This window comes from Dicentrarchus labrax, unplaced genomic scaffold, assembly GCF_905237075.1.
Source record: "Dicentrarchus labrax unplaced genomic scaffold, dlabrax2021, whole genome shotgun sequence".
NCBI lineage: Eukaryota > Metazoa > Chordata > Actinopteri > Moronidae > Dicentrarchus > Dicentrarchus labrax.
The window spans coordinates 21,648,725-21,666,709 of NW_026136703.1; the positions used below are offsets into that span (position 1 = coordinate 21,648,725).

The 17,985-nt window shown below is 38.4% G+C and overlaps 3 protein-coding genes, 1 long non-coding RNA gene and 1 gene segment (V, D, J or C); 2 read left to right on the forward strand and 3 right to left on the reverse strand.

Annotated features, from left to right (window-relative positions):
* Positions 1 to 17,802, forward strand: part of LOC127360260 (Ig kappa chain V-III region MOPC 63-like) — a 40,222-nt gene extending 22,420 nt beyond the window's left edge. The window contains 2 exon segments of the V gene segment in view: positions 16,507 to 16,541; positions 17,262 to 17,802. Coding sequence covers positions 16,507 to 16,541; positions 17,262 to 17,584 — 358 coding nt within the window.
* LOC127360258 (T cell receptor beta chain MC.7.G5) overlaps positions 1 to 17,985 on the forward strand; it is a gene marked incomplete in the record, with an annotated part of 299,553 nt that overhangs the window by 187,059 nt on the left and 94,509 nt on the right.
* LOC127360191 (ELAV-like protein 1) lies at positions 437 to 9,977 on the reverse strand. 4 transcript variants are annotated; one of them, XM_051394500.1, is made up of 7 exons: positions 9,846 to 9,977; positions 8,189 to 8,248; positions 6,062 to 6,242; positions 5,429 to 5,532; positions 4,628 to 4,781; positions 4,259 to 4,484; positions 437 to 3,555 (listed from the first exon to the last, which is right to left on the reverse strand). In XM_051394500.1, the coding sequence occupies exons 2-7, from the start codon at positions 8,222 to 8,224 to the stop codon at positions 3,231 to 3,233; spliced, it is 1,026 nt and encodes a 341-aa protein (XP_051250460.1). In that variant the 5' UTR covers positions 8,225 to 8,248; positions 9,846 to 9,977; the 3' UTR covers positions 437 to 3,230. The 4 variants fall into 4 exon arrangements, with proteins under 4 accessions (XP_051250460.1, XP_051250451.1, XP_051250455.1 ...); XM_051394491.1 differs by having other exon boundaries at positions 6,062 to 6,253; positions 8,188 to 8,248; positions 9,846 to 9,976; XM_051394495.1 differs by having other exon boundaries at positions 4,619 to 4,781; positions 9,846 to 9,974.
* LOC127360370 (tetraspanin-3) lies at positions 10,644 to 14,200 on the reverse strand. 2 transcript variants are annotated; one of them, XM_051394765.1, is made up of 7 exons: positions 13,997 to 14,200; positions 12,906 to 13,097; positions 12,678 to 12,752; positions 12,460 to 12,558; positions 11,964 to 12,116; positions 11,788 to 11,871; positions 10,644 to 11,379 (listed from the first exon to the last, which is right to left on the reverse strand). In XM_051394765.1, exons 1-7 carry the CDS (start codon positions 14,057 to 14,059, stop codon positions 11,296 to 11,298), a joined length of 750 nt encoding a protein of 249 aa, XP_051250725.1. In that variant the 5' UTR covers positions 14,060 to 14,200; the 3' UTR covers positions 10,644 to 11,295. The 2 variants fall into 2 exon arrangements, with proteins under 2 accessions (XP_051250725.1, XP_051250731.1); XM_051394771.1 differs by lacking the exon at positions 13,997 to 14,200 and adding an exon at positions 13,553 to 13,591.
* Positions 15,065 to 16,068, reverse strand: LOC127360738 (uncharacterized). The gene is made up of 2 exons (XR_007883899.1): positions 15,753 to 16,068; positions 15,065 to 15,660 (listed from the first exon to the last, which is right to left on the reverse strand). It is a non-coding gene; the product is annotated as an uncharacterized LOC127360738 (long non-coding RNA).

A 17,985-nucleotide genomic window follows, 5' to 3' on the forward strand; every position in this document is an offset into this window, starting at 1 on the left:
CTATCATTAAGCTTGAGTTAAAGAGTCTCTTTAGGTGAAAAATGAACACAGACAATAAAAGTGCTGCAGGAAACTTACTCAGAGTTGATGGTGGTCTAGTACAGTAAATGTACTGTATATGCAGACATGTCTCCCCATCTGGTCTCAGAAGGTAATAACTGGGCCAATACCACGTGACCAGCTGAAGGATAGGTGACATTACAAGATGCATAATCCCTCTTCCTGTAACCACAACACAAATGCTACTAAATCATGTTTTGTTGCTTTTGGGTTCTGTCAGTTAAATTATGTTTGAGCTTGTTATGTTGATGAGTAAAACAGGAATACTGTCACCTTACAATAATGCTAAACTTAAACATGTAAAACAATGATATAACATTCACATGTGCATACATTTAATAGGTTGTCAAGAAAATCACTTACAGCAAATCCACAATAAGCATCTGAAGAGACTTTTAATTCTTTCAACTTTGAAAAGCCACCATATTTTTATTGAAATGATCCAATGTTAGAAGACATTTAATGAACTTCAACTTAGTGTCCTTCAAAAACCAATAAAAATAAAGATCAATCATTAAAAACACTCCAATAAAGTAACAAGTATGACCGCATACATTGTCAAATAAATATCTGTGCCTCCTCGGATGTAAAATACACCATTTCCACTTATAAATTAAGGCGGAATGCAGTTTATTCTGACTGCCCCTTAAAACAAATTCACTTGCATCTTTCATGCAATTCCAACTAGACTGCTGAGAAAACTAAGCAGTAACATAAAACGTCAGTAGAAAAAAAGAAATTATAAAAAAAGATGACAGTCCAAGACTACAACAACTTTCTATTACCTGCTTTGAGCAAGTCAGGAAATATTGCACAAAGTTAAGGATTGTGACACAAAAATAACATGGAAATACTAAATCAAAAGCACTTTTAAGACCAAAATCTGAAGCATGTGATGGGAATACTCCTTTCAGAGGGGGCACACTGGGGATTGAAGAGGCATTTAATGAAGCTTCAGGGGAGTTATTGCTGGAAAGAAAACTGATTTTAAAACTGAAATCTAAAAAGTGTGAGCAGGTTCCCAACAATCATTTGCTAATTTTAACTATCACCAACAGCTCCTCTGTTAAATTTGTGGTCAGATTAAATAAAAAAAAACAATTACCATTGCTAATGCTCCAACCACCTTGTAGAACAAGAATCTACCAAAATTCATTGAAAGATCAGCTGTGATATGCGAACGATCTTTTGTACTTGGATGATATAAGAAGTGTTTTACTGAGCAAGTCAATGCAAAACCCTCAATAGTTAAAGCAATCCCCCATTAGGCAAAGATCAGAGCAATGAGTTTGGGTATAAAGGCTGTGTCTGCAAGTGAAGAGTGCATACTTATGTGCTGTGTTGAAATATCAAAACACTGCAGACGCACAACAAATCTGGTTGAGCTGAAAAATCGGATTCAATCTAAATGTAAATCAGCCGGGTATCAAAATGCAGGTTTACTGAGCCAGGTACGATTGGGTCAATAAATAAGCCTGACATTCGACTCTGCTGAACGACCGTACCTAAAGTGCCAACATACAGCTTCAGCTTGCCAGTTCCGTTGCTCCTCAGTGGTTCAAACTCATCTGGCTATCTCAGAAAAGTTGCTTCATGAAATGTCTGCTGGACCGTCACTTCCCTTGAAATGTCTGCGTACAGGTTAAATAACCTTATCTCAACTAACATTGGTCCACATATGGTTATAATTAAAGCCTGTCTCAGATGTTTAAAACCCTGCAGTAGAAACACTTTTTGTAACATCTTGTTTTTTGCTTGACCAGGGATCTTTTATCAGCAGTGCAGATTTGATTCTTGAAAAATAATAGAACAAAACTCCAAATCAAATCTAAAAAGGTAAATAAAAAAAGAAACAAACCAAACAAAACTTTCAGCAAAAAGAAATAAAATTTAATGGTTTATGCTCAAAGTGAAACAACCAAAACAAAAGAAAGGAAGAAAAGAAAGCAACTCTAAACTGAAATCATTAACAAAGGCCATTAATTTATCTCCAAACTTGAGATAAGCACTCGTTAAAACAAGTTTGTAACTTACAGTTTAACAAACAAAAATCTATGCTTTCAGAAAGAAAAAAAATAATGTTTTAAACAAAAAGAAAATAACTCAAATAAAAGAGAAAACAAAACAGAACACAGACTGAGCCAAAGTGATGTTGCTCTCAGTCCGCATCAATAACCTTAGTACCTCTTCAAAAAAAACAAAAAGATCCAATAAAAGGTGTAAATTTACCTTTTTGAAAATCTGCTCAGAAAACTCTTCTGGGATTATAGCATCAAATCTCTCTCTGCTTTTGGTCCATTTTAATTCCCTACTCATTGACTGGGGTTCATATTCAACAGGACTCTCCTGAAATACAACTCATAATAAAAAGACACTTTACACAGGGATAACAAAAAACGAAAACATTCCCCTCCAGAGCTCGTCATGTTTAAAACCGTTAACCTGGTGGGAGGGTGAGCCAAAAAAAAAAGAACTTCTGATTAACATCAAAAAGACTGATATTCATGGTAACCTAAAACAGATTGGTTAAAAGTGCTTTGCTCTTAGATTAACTCAAGACAGTGAGTGGTATTGTAGGTCTATGTGTCCACTGGATGATCATTTAAGGCATCTATATCTACTTATGACGAGGACCCAGACCCAGAGCGTAGCTTTTTCAGAAAACACTAACAACCACTGGCTACGAGCAAAATATTGTTTTTCCCCTTCTTTAGACTAAATCATCTACTAAGGTGTCGACACTTTGAGAACAATTTGCAGGCCTTTCCTTGCGCTCCGTATTTTCAGTGCACTGCTAAGGACCGTTTTCCTGCTTCCTTTATCTTGTCCCAACAGTTATACATGCAACATATAAGACAATATTTTAGCTTTTTAGATAATTTTAGGTTATCTTGGGGATATCATGGGATTATGCCTTCTCCATTCCCTCCCTAAAAATTAAAACTACCATGTGTCCTCAAGCCCCAAGCAGGAGTATAAAGATGGAAAAAAAAAACAAACAAAAAAAACACTCTTTTAGACAAATACAAAGGTGCAGAAGAGTGAACATCTCATTTAACTCTGAATACACTAAAACCCAAACATATGTGTCAGACAAACTCCTGCTCTACAATAAAAGCCTGGCACAGGTCATTTCCATCTCTCCTCTACACCCGATTGTCCAGCTCTCTCTACTTGTGGCCCTTGCTGGTCTTAAAGGACACTTGCAGTATCTTGTCTCCAAGCCGGTAGCCGTTCAGGCTGGCGATGGCCATGGCCGCCTCCTCGTAGTTTGTCATGGTAACGAAGCCGAAGCCCTTGCACTTGTTGGTGTTGAAGTCTCGGATCACCTTGACGTTGGTGACCGCGCCGAAGGGGCCGAACATCTGCCAAAGGATACTCTCGTCGGCATCCTGGCCCAGGTTGTAGATGAAGATGCACCAGCCCGAGGTGGAGTTCCCGGGGACGCTGACGCCTCCCATGCTGCCCATGTGATCAACAGCCATGGGAGAGAACCTAGAAATGAGAATATGTGGAGTACCCGAAGTGAAAGCCTGTCACAACCACAGCAGTTTCTTGAAGAATATATGACCTGCAACTAATTATTATAGAATTAAATTATAATTATTATTTTTTTTTAATGCTCGTCACACTCTCCCAAAGCTCAAGTTGATATTATATTCAAATGTGTTGTTTTGTTCGACCAACAGCCGAAAAATCAAAGATATTCCATTAACTATCACAAGACTAAGCAAAACAGCAAATTTGAGAGGCTCAAAGCAGATTTTTACAACAACAAAATGTTTTTTTTTACATGTACTTCTGTGATATGAATTAAAACTCCAGCAAAAAACAAGCAGTGTGGTTTCTCAACATGTTATACATTCCTTTGTCCGCCATGCTTAAATTTGTTCTATTTGTTTTTTTAAATGAACATCTGAGTTGTTAAAAACCCATCTTTCCTTTCAAGATCAGCTTCTTTGTGTTTTAGATTTGAATGACGTGTTTGCTGTTTTTCTAAGTCAACATATGTCCCCTAGTGTTATGTACACTGACTCTGTAGATAACTGAGAGTTATTGGCTATCAAAAGACTAAAAGCAGAAAAAGCAATGGCAACCATACTATATTGGTGACCAGACACATTGCTTACGAAAAAGGAAACATGGCTTAAAGTAAGTCAGATACTCGGTGGATGTAAACGTTCAAAACTTGTCTTACCTAAACCGCTGTGCCTGGTGGTGTAAGGGCCCCCCGAAGCGTCGGGACTGGTTGTGGTAGAGCTGCGAGATGAGCTGCGTGTTCTTCGCCTGGTTTGGGTTGGCAGCGAATTTCACCGTGATAGGCTCAGCCGCTCCAGGTGGTTTCTGGCCATTCAGATGTTTGACTGCTTCCTCCGCCTCTGCCCGCTTGTCAAACCGGATGAAAGCCACCCCCCGGGACCCACCTATGTACAATACAGCAGCTGGTGACCGGCCTGTTCTGATACAAGCAACGTGGCTACTACTTTTTTTTTTTGTCTTTTTGTCAAACAAAGACTGTAACTGGAGAGAATTTTTGAAAAGCAAGGAAGTCATTCACCTGTCGTACCTGTGGCCTGATCAACAAGTACACGAGAATTAATGATGTGTCCATAACGTGAGAACATGTCCTCTACATCCTTCTGGGTCATGGACTTTGGCAGGCCGCTGATATATAGGTTGGCATCCTTTATTGTATCAGAGCTGGGGCGTGCGTATGAAACCTGGCAACAGGGAGCAACAATTGTCTGATTAAAACTCTACTGATACTCATGTACAAAACAAAGTAACAAAAAAAAAAACTAAGTACAAATACTACTTTAATTCTATCAAACTGTTTGAAATTGTAACATTTCTTTTGGATTTACAATGGCAATTATAATTAGGTGTTTTATAAGTTACAATCATCAACTCCTTCATCTGAAAGGGTTTGTCTATTTATTTAAAAAAAAAAAACAACACTTTTGAACTAAAAAGTTATAAAAAATAAATGAAATGATCTGATAAGCAAACTGTCATCTAAGTGGTTTAAAAGGTATCAAGTCTTTGGTCTGAGCAAAATGAGTGGAGTCAGAAGCATAAAAGAACACTACAGCAACAAAAAAATGAAATCAAACTGATCAAAAGGGGTACTTTTTTTTAAGGAATTAAATACATGAAATACATTGAATTTGACAGAATGTGTCAAATAAAATTAAAGTCAAACTCAACAGACATGTCAGATAGGGCAGTAAGTGAGCTGTAAAAAGCAGTATCACTTCCTCGGGCTGACATGTACTAGCTAGTTAGCGGACAGCACAGGAGCCACAGGAGTGTTATATGACATGACATCTTTGGTTTGAGAATTGTAGAACACCTTATTGCACGTTACCTTGATAGTTTTGGACTGTAGCCTTAGTCCATTCAGTGTACTGATAGCTCTGTCTGCATCACTAGGGTTAAGATAGTTAACAAATCCGTACCCTAAACTGTGGCCTAGAGAAAAAAAAAGGAAAACAATAAAATAAAACAAAAAAACGTTGTATAGTTAAAAAAAATCTGCAAACAAATAAATATTTAAAAACAAAAACAAATCTTAACATTGCATGATAGTCTAAACAAACAAACAAACAAACAAACAAACAAACTGTCTACAGTTAAACAGGGCTGGACTGGTTGGAATAAATAAAACCTTTGTGGTGGTGAAAAAATTTGAACAAACTACTAACCAACTCAAACAGGAAAACAATTTGGGATATATTTCAAACAAAAATTACATTAGAAAAATCACAGAGGAGCCAAAACACGGGGCTTTAGTATTATCCTCCCCATAAAGACAAGGTTATTTGAAAATGAGCGAAGTCATTAAGCTGAACCACCACTGACATATTCAGAGGTTGTAGCCACTTTTTTTTTTTTTTTTTTAAGTCTGTAACACAAATCTTTTGCCATTTAAAACAAAATCTCGTGTTAAAAGCGTCGATCTGGTCTGTCACAGGTCTTATCGCTTTAGAGTGTATCATACCTGCAACTTTGTCTCGAATCAGCTTGGCAGACTCCACCTCTCCGATGCTGCTGAACAGGCTCCGCAGCTCGTCCTGCGTCATGCTCTGAGGCAGGTAGTTCACTATCAGGTTGGTCTTGGCGTCCTTCCCCTCGTCCCCTCCCATGTGGTCTTCATAACCGTTTGACATGTCATACACCTCCTGCAGGTCAGCCAGGTGGGCCGAAAAAACACAAAGCAAGGTAAGCACACGGGGTACATAGAGATAGAGCTGTGACGATTGGCCGATTAACAGAAACGTCCACCATGTTTGTCATTTTTAAAAGCAAAAAGGGCAAACATTTAATGTGTGACGAATTAATATTTCCTCTTATGTATGTTATGTTTGGATTTTTGACTGTTTGTTGATTCAAACAAGCAATTTGAATATGTTGGGAATCTATAATGGGGATGTTATAGATTAATGGATACTGAAAATGACCATTAAGTTCCTAAAGGCTGTCAACTCTATAACGAAATGACACTAAAGAAAAATCAATTTAATACAAATTACTTTCAAATTAAAGTAGCCAGCTGGTCAGTGGCCAAAATAGAATCAACAATCAGTGTCCCATAGACTTCCTATAATTTATACTCTTCAGGCCTCCGTGATCTCGCCTCTATCCTGCTACCTCAAACAACCCCATTACATCACTGACAGGGACACAATAACACACAAACTAGAGCATACAGTGAGTACAATAACACAACATGTGCATGCCGTCTGGAATATTTTAATTATTAAAAGAAGTTAAAAAAAAGAAGTACTGCAGTAAAGCTTTAGGACGAGATGTCGACATTTTGTTTTGCTTAACGTTAAAAACAAAGTCAGACTTTGTTGTAGGCCTCTAAATCTTTTATTTTTTTAAAGAGCAAGAGAAAGAAAGAAGAAGAGTGAGTGTGTGTGTGTGTGTGTATGGGCAGTAAACCTGAGTTAACAAGAGAGAGAGAGATAGGGAGCTGCATTGAGTGAACAAAGCAAGTAAACATAGCAAGTAAACATGAGAAATCAAACTATTTGTTTTAGGAATTGCTTATGGAAACTGAAATATATAATCATAACACTGCATATATTTTTATTCATTTGTTAGATCCAACTCAAACACCATAATCAAATGACAGCTAATACAAAAAAAACCCAACAGGACTATTGTGTTGTTGTTTCCACGTGTTTCTGTTTAAATTGTGCCGCCACTTAAACAGTGAGCTCTCTAATTTGCAGAATCTTCAGTTCTTAAAATAGGACGGATACAATAGTGTACAAAAGGGACCTTTAGTTTCCAGTTTGGCTCCATAGTCCATAGTTCACAATACTTTTTGGTCAAATGGGGATAAAGTGTGTCCAAGCAGTGCAATTACCGGTTCTCACTGAGGTTCAAAGTCACACAGTGGTAACTAATTATATTACACAAGCACGTGACTGGATTTAAGCTGCAAATAGGTGTCAATGTAGTGGTTTACACTAAGCCACGTTCAAGTTTATACAATGGAATACCAGGCAGTATAAAGACCACACACACTTGTTTTACATTTGCAAAGTAGGCAAGTAACTCTGCAGTCTAGTCTGATAATCAGGGTCTCAGATTAGTTAAGGTGAAGTGGCCACAACTAGAATTGTGCCTGGTTTCAAAATACTTTAAAAAGTGGCTTCCGCTATCTGTTCAGCAGAGCGTGTCCAGGCCTGAAAATGGAACCAGTCCAGCGGTCAACCTGACAGAGGTCCATTCATGCTAGAGAAGGGTTGCGATTGTGTATTCTGGTGGGTAAGATACACCGCCTGAGTGTATGAATGAGAGTCCTGTATTAAACCAGTAAACATGGACATAGCCGGTGGGAGCTGGCGTGTGTGTTTTTTTATTTCTATAAACGCTATCTCGCTTATATTAAATCATTTGTTCCAGCAAAATAATAACAAATCACTGTGTACAGTCATAACATCTTTTGTCCAAATTTATAATAATGCTCTGTCCAATTTCCTGCATGAGGTTCAACTTTATAGTGAGTGTGTTGTTCAACGGCATCAACAAGAAACATATCCGATTGTACTGTTAACAATCAGTTGATGCGGTCATACTCAGTAGAAATGTTGAGCTGAGATCTCATACTCACTTTCAAGTACTTAATGTGTCCTCGACGAACTGCCATGAAGACACTTCACTGCTCCTGAGGCTGGGTGGGGAGAAGACAAAAGTCAAACTGTCAATGTGGCAGTCAGCACAAAGGCTAACTTGCCGTCTGAGGAACAAGATATTAAAAAGGAAATATATGCTTAACAATCCAGATAAGATAGCGGACAGGCGGCGGAAATGTCTCATACACTACAATAAAAGGGACTGTTTACCCAATTTCATTGCATTTCCTTTGCTGACTAGAAGCATGAGAGCTTTCCATTCACCATCTTGCTGCACTGATGAGCCATATCTGTAGGTAGCTGGCACTACCTCTTCTGTAATCAATTAACTGTTTATCAGGAAATTATTCTGCATGTAACTTGACAGCAAATACTCGTTTGTATGATCTGCAGTATGGACTTTTCTGGATTGTAGCTTCAGCCAGCACAGGTCAACAAGGTGGGCAGCCTCATACAATAGTCAGATGGGATAAAACAAGACATAAAGAGAGAAGCCAGGTACATCCACATTTTATTTGCCCATTTTAAGGCTGTATTAAGTGTCACTGACACAACCACAGTGTGATCACAGCCCACATTAAGAAACTCCAGATGAAACAAAACAGAAATAAAACAAATGATGTAAGCTTGTGTCCACATCATTAATGTCTCAAAGACTCAGCAACAATAAAAGCAATACGTTTTCTGTATTCATTCATTCATACATACTAAATCATTGGTGGCCAACTATTAAAATGGAGAACGCATGGGTATGTTGTGATGAAAATCAATTCAATGGTGCTCCTACAGTTTTTAAGCACCAGTACTAGTCTAGGAAGGAGTGGAGCTGTTGTGACTGGAGGGTCGGGCATTTGAATGAATGAATGAATGAATGAATGAATAACTCAGGTACATTAGAAAAATCCGCTGCTTTCTCTGAATGAGCAACCTTAATCTAGCTTGTTTATCAGCAAATACTTGAAACAGCAGCTGTCAGAAAACAGTGTGATGTGCGTCCAATATTTCACAGTGCTACAAATGGGCGACATTTCCTTCACGGTACCGCTACAGCCCTGCTCCAGCGATGATGGCTAACATTAACACACAACAGACGTCGCTTAACGCGGCCTCCTGCAACCACAACCTCTCGTTTAACGGTGCAGCCTTGTTTTGTTTTATTATTATTATTATTATTATTACAGCTTCAACTCACGGGGTTGATCTGGAAACGTGTACAGCGGCCTGACTTAGCGTTGCTAGCATTAACAAGCCACCATGCTCGCTCCCTTCTGTGATAACAAGGGCAACCCTTAAAAACATATGTCCAAGACAGGCCGGGCAACAAAACATGGGCGCTGTGTTTACGACCCCTAAACCCCAGTGCACACAAACACTCATACTAAAAAAACAGAAGACTTAAATGACGTGGCGACCTTTTGCCGGCTAGCTAACGTAAGAGCACCGAGACCCTATTTTGGAGAGCGTGGGATCAACGCATTTCAGTCCCCGCGCTTAAACCACAGCGGCCTGCTAACAGGCCACAGGAGGCTAACGTTAGCCGGCTGCAAGGGCCGCGGGAGAGAGGCATGGCATTCGCATTTAGCAAACATCGACATATCAAAGTATACAGTTAAGAGGCTTCGTGGAAGACCTTACCAGCTTTTAGGAGGGGGGTGGTTTCTGTTTCTGCTCTCTTCTCTTGTTTTTTTTTTTTTTTTATTATTTATTTTTTGCTCCTTTTTCTTAGCGACGTTCCCTTCCCTCCAAGTCGGCCTCACGTTAGTAAAGAAACAGACGGTGGAGCTACGTGACCGGTGCCGCCACGCCCACTCGCGTCCAGCCACGCCTCTGCAGGAGAGACAGCGTGGTCAACACATCAACACGATCCGCGGGTCAACACGGACTGTTGCTGTCACAGAGCTGTACCCTCTCCATGTAATAACAATGTGCTTTTACTTTGATGCAACTCCATAGATCATTTTTAATTTGTAAGGAATTATAATGTCATCAGGATTTTAAAATGTTTCCTTTTTTTTTTCTTGGAGATATTAACTTTTGATTAATTTGAATAAAACATGGCTGTAACAGACATTATTTTCCTGCAGCAACATGATTTAGGTCTTGTATGCAGTGTTGTAGGCGTACAGTGGGGAAAAAAGGCTTGCTGCAACATAAATAATGTATTAGTCATAGAGTTTACCCTGATGTGCTGTTTGCTTTTCCAGCTTTTATGGGAATTGCTTACAAGTTGACCACCAAACATAATAAAGCTCAGTTTTAACTTTTCAATACTTATAATACATATTAGGTTTTAATAAGTTTAGGAAAGATAAAACAATTATTTCAGTATTCAATTTTGCAATAATCAACAGGATCACTAATCATTTTGGAAGCACTACAATTATTTCATAAGTGTCCATTATGATAAAAACAAAGACTAGAGCTTAAACAAGATGCTGATTAATCAGTGTATTGAGGTGCAGGTTCAGGTACAGTGTGGTATGTAGTACACATACTTGGTATATTGTAATGTTTGCAGAGACACTCTAATTTTAGGTACAATGTATGAGTGTATATACAGAATGAGACAGGGAAATATAAATATAAGATTATGACATATGCAATACAAGTGTAATATCAGCACAGTGCAAACAAATTAGCTTTAGTTTTAGAAATTCAGAAATTAACTTGCTGCTTGTGGCAATTTCAGACAAATAAAATTAAAAATTTCACATAGAGACAGTAAAAGGTGATCTGTAGGTAAGGCCTATACCTTAAACCTGATGGCAACTCATATTCACCAAACAGAAGATGTGAAACATCATGAAGAACTGACCTGACATGCAACAGTATATTTAAAGCAATAACCAGTTTCCCAGAAATTATTGTTATCTTTTTGGCATCTTAAATACCAATAATTAATATCTTTTACCACTTTTATGTTACATGTTGTGTAATGGGATAGAATAAAGCTGTATTAACAACAGGAACAACCATTCTAATAACAATCCCAATTAAAATGTGATGCACATTTACGCCCTGTGATTTGACATGCTATGCAGTATTATCGTATCTGTTTGAAGCTCTCTCATTTCCCACAGCGTCTTTAGTGTTTATCCAGTACTTGATATTGATTTCGCATTAATAGTTGGTCCCTCATCAGCTGTGCCACCACCAGAAACAGAACAACCTGCATGATAAGAGGAAAGAAAAGTGGAAGATTAACTGCCAAATTTAAAAAAAGTTCACGAATGAACTCCTGAAACTTAACTGATTAATTTTTTCATTCGAATAATTAAATGCCACCGTACTTCAGAGTGCAATTAATCAAAATGTCAGTGTTAATTTGTAATGAAGAGTGCTGTGTATAAAATATAATTAGTGGCAACCATAGTACGCTAACTGGCTAACATCAAACGTATTAGTGGACCATTTAGCAGCCAAAGAGACAGATATTTCCCTCAGAAAAACGGAGCTAAAAGGGGAGTCAATGTTGGACTTAAATTCACTGGGTGGTCAGAAACATGACAAATAAATGCTAATGTTGCCCTGTTATGCTGGATGTGTGAATCTGAAAATGTTGTGCAGTCTTACGCACCTCCACCCCAAAAACCACTGGGGCGCTCCAGAAGATAAAGCTCAGCACAAACTGCAACGCCATCTCCAGCTTCACCTGGCAGCCCTGAAAGAGAGAGACATTCAAAATAAAGACAGAGAAACAGAGGGGATCTGTTTAAACATCCACCCTGGAGCTTTTTTGATGCACATGTCTACCTGTGTGTAAAGCTGCCATGGTTGGTCCACAGTGCCATTGCAGGAGCGGAAAGTAGAGTTGCAGCAGCTGGACGGAACCGAGAGTCCTCCAGTACGGTTAAACCAGGAGGTTTCCAGCCAATCCTTGTAGTCATGGACACCACAACAGTGCAACTAACAGGAATCGAACAAGAAGATACCCTATCACTATCTAATCAGAATAAAATCAAACCAAAATATCTCTTCAGTTTGAAGCACAACAGACATGATTTTGGTTTGGTTTTTCTCCTGAGGATGATTTGAGGCCTGAGGTTTGCATTCATAATGTGGAGCAAATGAGGGCCAACTGTTATTTCCAGTAAGGGAAGATGGGAGATTTCTATTTTCGTTGAACTGGCACTTGAATACTTGCTCGTATTCATGTCCCTCCTATTGTTTTACACATTTTGCGTACCAGATATGAACATGCTTGGGGTATGTGACCCAAATCACATGACTTATATGACAGAACACACACCTCTTCTTGTGTAGCATCAACAGCTCGAGAGTTGGGGTCCTGGCTGCTGCCTTTGTATCCCTGAAACACTCTACTGAGAGGAGCTATCTCTGAATGCAGCTAAACAAAAAGGAAGTACACACAAGGTCGTCAACATGCAATTTTATAATAATAATCTGCAGTGTCATGAAAACGCAAAAACTGCCCAGTGCACATTCATTTTTGTGTAACTTGCATACCTCTGTAGAGTGAAAATAGGCCAACGCTGAAGCCGTACTCTCCAGACAAATGACCAAAACTAGCAGATAAACAAACTGGAGAAGAAAACAGTTTATTATGTACAGTCCAAATACTGATGCACTTATAGATACACACACACACACACGCACGCACACACACACACACACACACACACACACACACACACACACACACACACACACACACACACACACACAGAATCTTACCAATCCCTGCAGAAAGGTGGAATCCCTGAGGCTCAGCCAGGAGCCGAGGCAACCGCTGACCACCAGGAACACAGCGCTGGCGAGAGCGAAGACAGCGGGCAGGGTAATGTAGGCGTGAGAAAAAAATAAGCTTCTCTGTCTGTAGTTCATCAGCAGGTAGACTCCACTGAGGCCTACCACCAACCCCAGCACCTACACAACAGACAGTGTGAGTGTATCGTCTGAACTCAATAAAATATATTAAGACGGGATATTGCTGCATGAGCAAAACATCTCCTGACTTTAGGTTCATATTATATTTAACAAACAAAAACAGTATCAGTCTTACAATCTAACTCAGAGCATGAAAGCAAATATTTCCCGCAAAACTATTCCTTCCTAAAAACTATTTGTTTATTCAGTTCAATTAATTCTAAATGTTTGGTGTTTATTTGCAAGTTCAAATAGCAGATCATGCTTTCAGGACAATATTTGAAGCCTCTTTCCGTTTTTGTTTTTTTTGGCATATAATGAGAAACCAACCAAAATGGGAGATTGTAAGCTTCATATTTCAATGTTTTTTAGTGGTTAAACTGAGGATCAAGCAATCATGGACTTGAGAGAGTTGATCTCTCCTACTGTCCTTAACCTGTGTGCCTGTTACTGACCTTATCCAAAAACTCAAAGAACATGCCTTAAACTGAACTGCATGACAAAAAGAGTAAATCACAAAAAAGAAACACATTCCAGAAAAGTAGCCCAAAAAACAACAATATAGTTCATTATTCAAATCAAATCAAATTAGGTCGTTAAATTCATCTTCATCTTCAGGTGTGCGCAGTGTTTATACTTAGTTCCTGTCACGCGCTCACATCCACTCTTGTGTCACATGACATGTGACACATGAGACTCAAAAGTACATGTATATTATAGAGGGCAATATATTTTTACACAACATTAGGAGTGTATTGTTGTAGCTCTGTTCTATTGTTTTAAACATAAATAATATAATGAGAACTGGCATAGATGGTAACTTCATGATGTTTAGTGGCAGAATACAAACACAGTGCAAAATGCAGACAATGCAGCAACACTGATACAGTTTTACATACCCACAGAAGTTGACAGACCAGCTGAAGTATTGTTTTTAAAGCGTTTCTACTCCGATCACTCATTTTAAGAGCAGCGAGGAACGAGCGCGCAGTAATCCCCGCAACCTACAAGTGCGCAAACATGAATATAGCGCAATAACAACTGAATCATGACACCTTTTTTTTTATAAAGAAAATACAATCTGTTTTTTGTAGAGCGCTGCAGACTTGTGCGTCTTTCCTTCCGCGATGGCCAAAAGATCAACTTCCCCAATAAAGAACGCGGAAACATCTCTGGTTTGGCAACGCAACAGCTTTGTTTTAGAGGGATTAAGTGGTTGGAAGTGGACTCAGCACTGTTGTGGTCTCTGAGGTAGAGGAGTGGACGCTGCACAAGACCTGACATCCTGTGAATGATGTGCAGTGTTGCTTAATATTATTCAAATTGACTTAAACGTTCACCTGTGTCGACAGGAATTACACTTTCAATACCTGTTCGCAAAATCAAAATCGGATCAATGCTGCCCTCTTGTGAATTTAAGCGAAATAACTGCAAAATGAGAGTTTTTTTATTACAGATCTGTAGAGGTTTGGAAGGTAGAGCCTTGGCCTATTCAGTTCATTTGCTGTAAAAACCTCCAGTAAAAAGTTTTGAAGTATTATTGACCAAAGCAGAATGACCCCAGTCAGTCAATATTATATATGTAATTTTAATATTAATAGTATCTATAAATATTATGACACCTATCATAAGACATAACTACAGCTGTTAAAAAGTAATAATAATAATGAGAATAATAATACGATATAATATAATAAATAAATAAATAAATAAATAAATAAATAAATACTCCAGTGAAATATAGAGGAGAAATACTCAAATATTTTTAAGATGGCATAGATAGATAATAGATTTGAATAAATTGCTGTCTTTGAATATATTATATATAAAAAATGCATGCTTTCTTGTTCCTATAAAGCATTTTTGAGCATCCATGTACAGTTGCATACACCTCGTCACCTTCAGTGATATTTGTCAGTATAGGTCAATTCTGCTTTTTTGTATAAAATTATTTTTAACATGTGTAGTTGTATTGTCTACTCTTTTTATTATTCAGATTTTATTCACCTCATCGTCTACTTTATTTGACAGTTTCACATTGGAACCGTCATGAAATCTAATAATTTACTCGTTGCTGTGAATACTGACACGTGACAAAAAAAAACATGTCAGCTCTGTGTTCAGTGGTCTGTGTCAGAGTCTCTTCCTCTTCAGCAGCTGCAGTCGGTTCCTGCTGTAACAGCTCAGTGTCTCTGCAGTCTGACTGAGGGAGGTTTTTGTACGACGACAAATCACTGTGTGAACACCCAAGCACTGTTTATGATATATTGACCCTTACAGTAGTACATGGCCGCATCTTCAGTCTGAACTCCACTGATGGTCAAAGTGAAGTCAGTCCTGCTTCCACTGCCACTAAACCGAGCTGGTGTTCCTGATTCACGTGTGCTGACATGTCTTATTAGGAGCTTTGGAATCTGTCCAGATTTCTGTTGATACCAGTGCATACTCTCACCAGCAGACCATGTATCAACCGCTTGGTTTGTTTTACAGCTGATAGTGATAGTGGATCCTGGAGTAAATGTCTTTACAGGAGGCTGAGTCACAGTCACCTGACCGCTGCATCCTGCAGACAAAAACAAATCATTCATTTATCAGCAGAAAGAAATGAGAGAAAAGGCAGCACATCATGTTTGAAATGTTGCTGAGTGAATGAACCTGTAAAACAGCAGCAGGCCAGCGTCCAGATGAGGATGGTGATGAGAGTCATGGTGGTTGTGGTTTCTGCTGTGTTGACTGACAGATCTGAGTCCTGCAGTGTTGAACTCACAGGACTATAAACCTTCTCAGTTCACTGGAGGATCAGCTGACGATGCAAAGCCTCCTCTCTATGGAAATGATTTCTCTGCTCTCAACACACTGAAGGCAACGTGGGACACAAAATCAGGAGAAATACTGCTTGGATTTACACCATCTATGATCTTAATGGAATACAAGGAAATATTTATATTAGAAGTGCAGTTGAGGATTTAAGGATAAGTTTGTGACCACTGTGGTTGGTATGATATGTCTGTTTGTCTGTCTATTAATTTACTTACAGTAGTTTTTACGTTCTAGTTTACTGTAGATAAATAACACATTTTAGTTCAGTTTAATGTGAGTTTGTATAAAAAACATCATATTTATTTAAGCATTCATAAACTGACATAAAACTGTATAAAAAATGACTTTGTAACAAGGAGACTGTAATCCTTTCTCCGTCAGGTGTAGAAAAGTAAAGCAAAATTAAATAAAAAACCTTAAATTGTTCAATAATTTCAATCCATATAATTTCAAAAACTTTGTAGATTCAATAAATTATATTCTTTCTTTGTTATTAGTAAGATCAGAGAGTGTTTTCAGTGGATAGATGCTTGTTCACAGTGCAGGAGGTTTTTGTACGGCCACTTAATGAAATTGTATCACTGTGGTACACTTTTGGTGGAGGAACCAAACTCATCGTTGACTGTAAGTACCAGAGATTTTTATTTTATACAACATATTGAAAATATAACTATTGTCAAATATTGAATGAGACTCTGATCAGTTCAGTTTTTGTATGTTGCTGATTATTTGTGTTATTTTAGCAAATAAGGCTGATCTTACCATCTGAGAGTAAACCTCACAGAAACCAAAATTTATTTAACATTAAAAATGTATAGAAATAAATTGAAATTGTTTAACTGAAAACAATTTAATTAATTAATTTCAATAATTAATATTAAAACTGTTTTAAAATGTGATTGTTAAACATGAACATGATCTTATCGTTAAAGGAAGCTTATCTTTGTGTTCAAGGTTCATTAATTTTACATGTAGTGAAAAGGAAGTGAAAGAGACAGATGACAAAGGTTTTAACTGTATTCACATGAGTGTTTCAGCTCTGTCAGTTTAAACAGAAGAAAATCATCACAGGGATGAGTTATTCACTGTCACACATTATGAAACACAGATGAAGATGTCATCAATAGTCATCATCAATTAACCTTTTTAGTTGCATTTACACTTGAATCATGTGTCTGATGGTTTGATACTGAGTGATTTATGAGTGCAACATCAGCACAAGTTATTCTGTTTTATTGGATCAAATATAGAAAATTACTAGTATGTAGTTTGTATTTGTTACCAAGCCTTCACTCTTATTACTTTCTCTTTTCTCCCCCTCTCCTCCCCCCTCCTCTCCTCCAGTGGGTATGGTGCGTCCCACCCTGACCGTCCTCCCCCCCTCCAGAGAGGAGCTGCAGAAGGACAGTGCCACACTGGTGTGTCTGGCCAGCGGGGGCTTCCCCTCAACCTGGAGTCTGGGCTGGAAGGTGGGGGGCAGCAGCAGCTCCTCAGGGGTGTCACACAGCCTGGAGGTCCTGGGGAGGGACGGCCACTACAGCTGGAGCAGCACCCTGAGCCTATCTGCAGACCAGTGGAGGAAGGCGGGCTCAGTGAGCTGTGAGGCCAGTCTGAGTGGACAGAGCCCTGTCACTCAAACCCTGGACCCTGACCGCTGCTCAGAGTAGAGCTTCAGCAACACTTCCTGTCTGGAAATGATGCTGCTTCTTTGATAGAGATCTTGATGAAGCTGCAGATCTCCTCTGTTCACATATTTCTGCAAACTCATGACTCTGCTTTCCTTTGTAGCTTTCTGTTACTCGTATTCTGCTTAAAAGCTGTTATTTTTAAATGTCATATAATAACTGAATCATTGGAAAATAAAACTGTAGATTTTAATAAATAACTGACTTTGTATTTCTTTTGCAAAACATTATTCATGAGAAACACACACTTTATCATATTTCATCTTTCCTGCACACTTCATCATAAACTCAGGTTTCTATTCACTACATTACACTTTCTATAATAATAGTGTGAAATATAAAGTCTCATTTATTCATCATTTGTAAATAAATCATCAGAATAT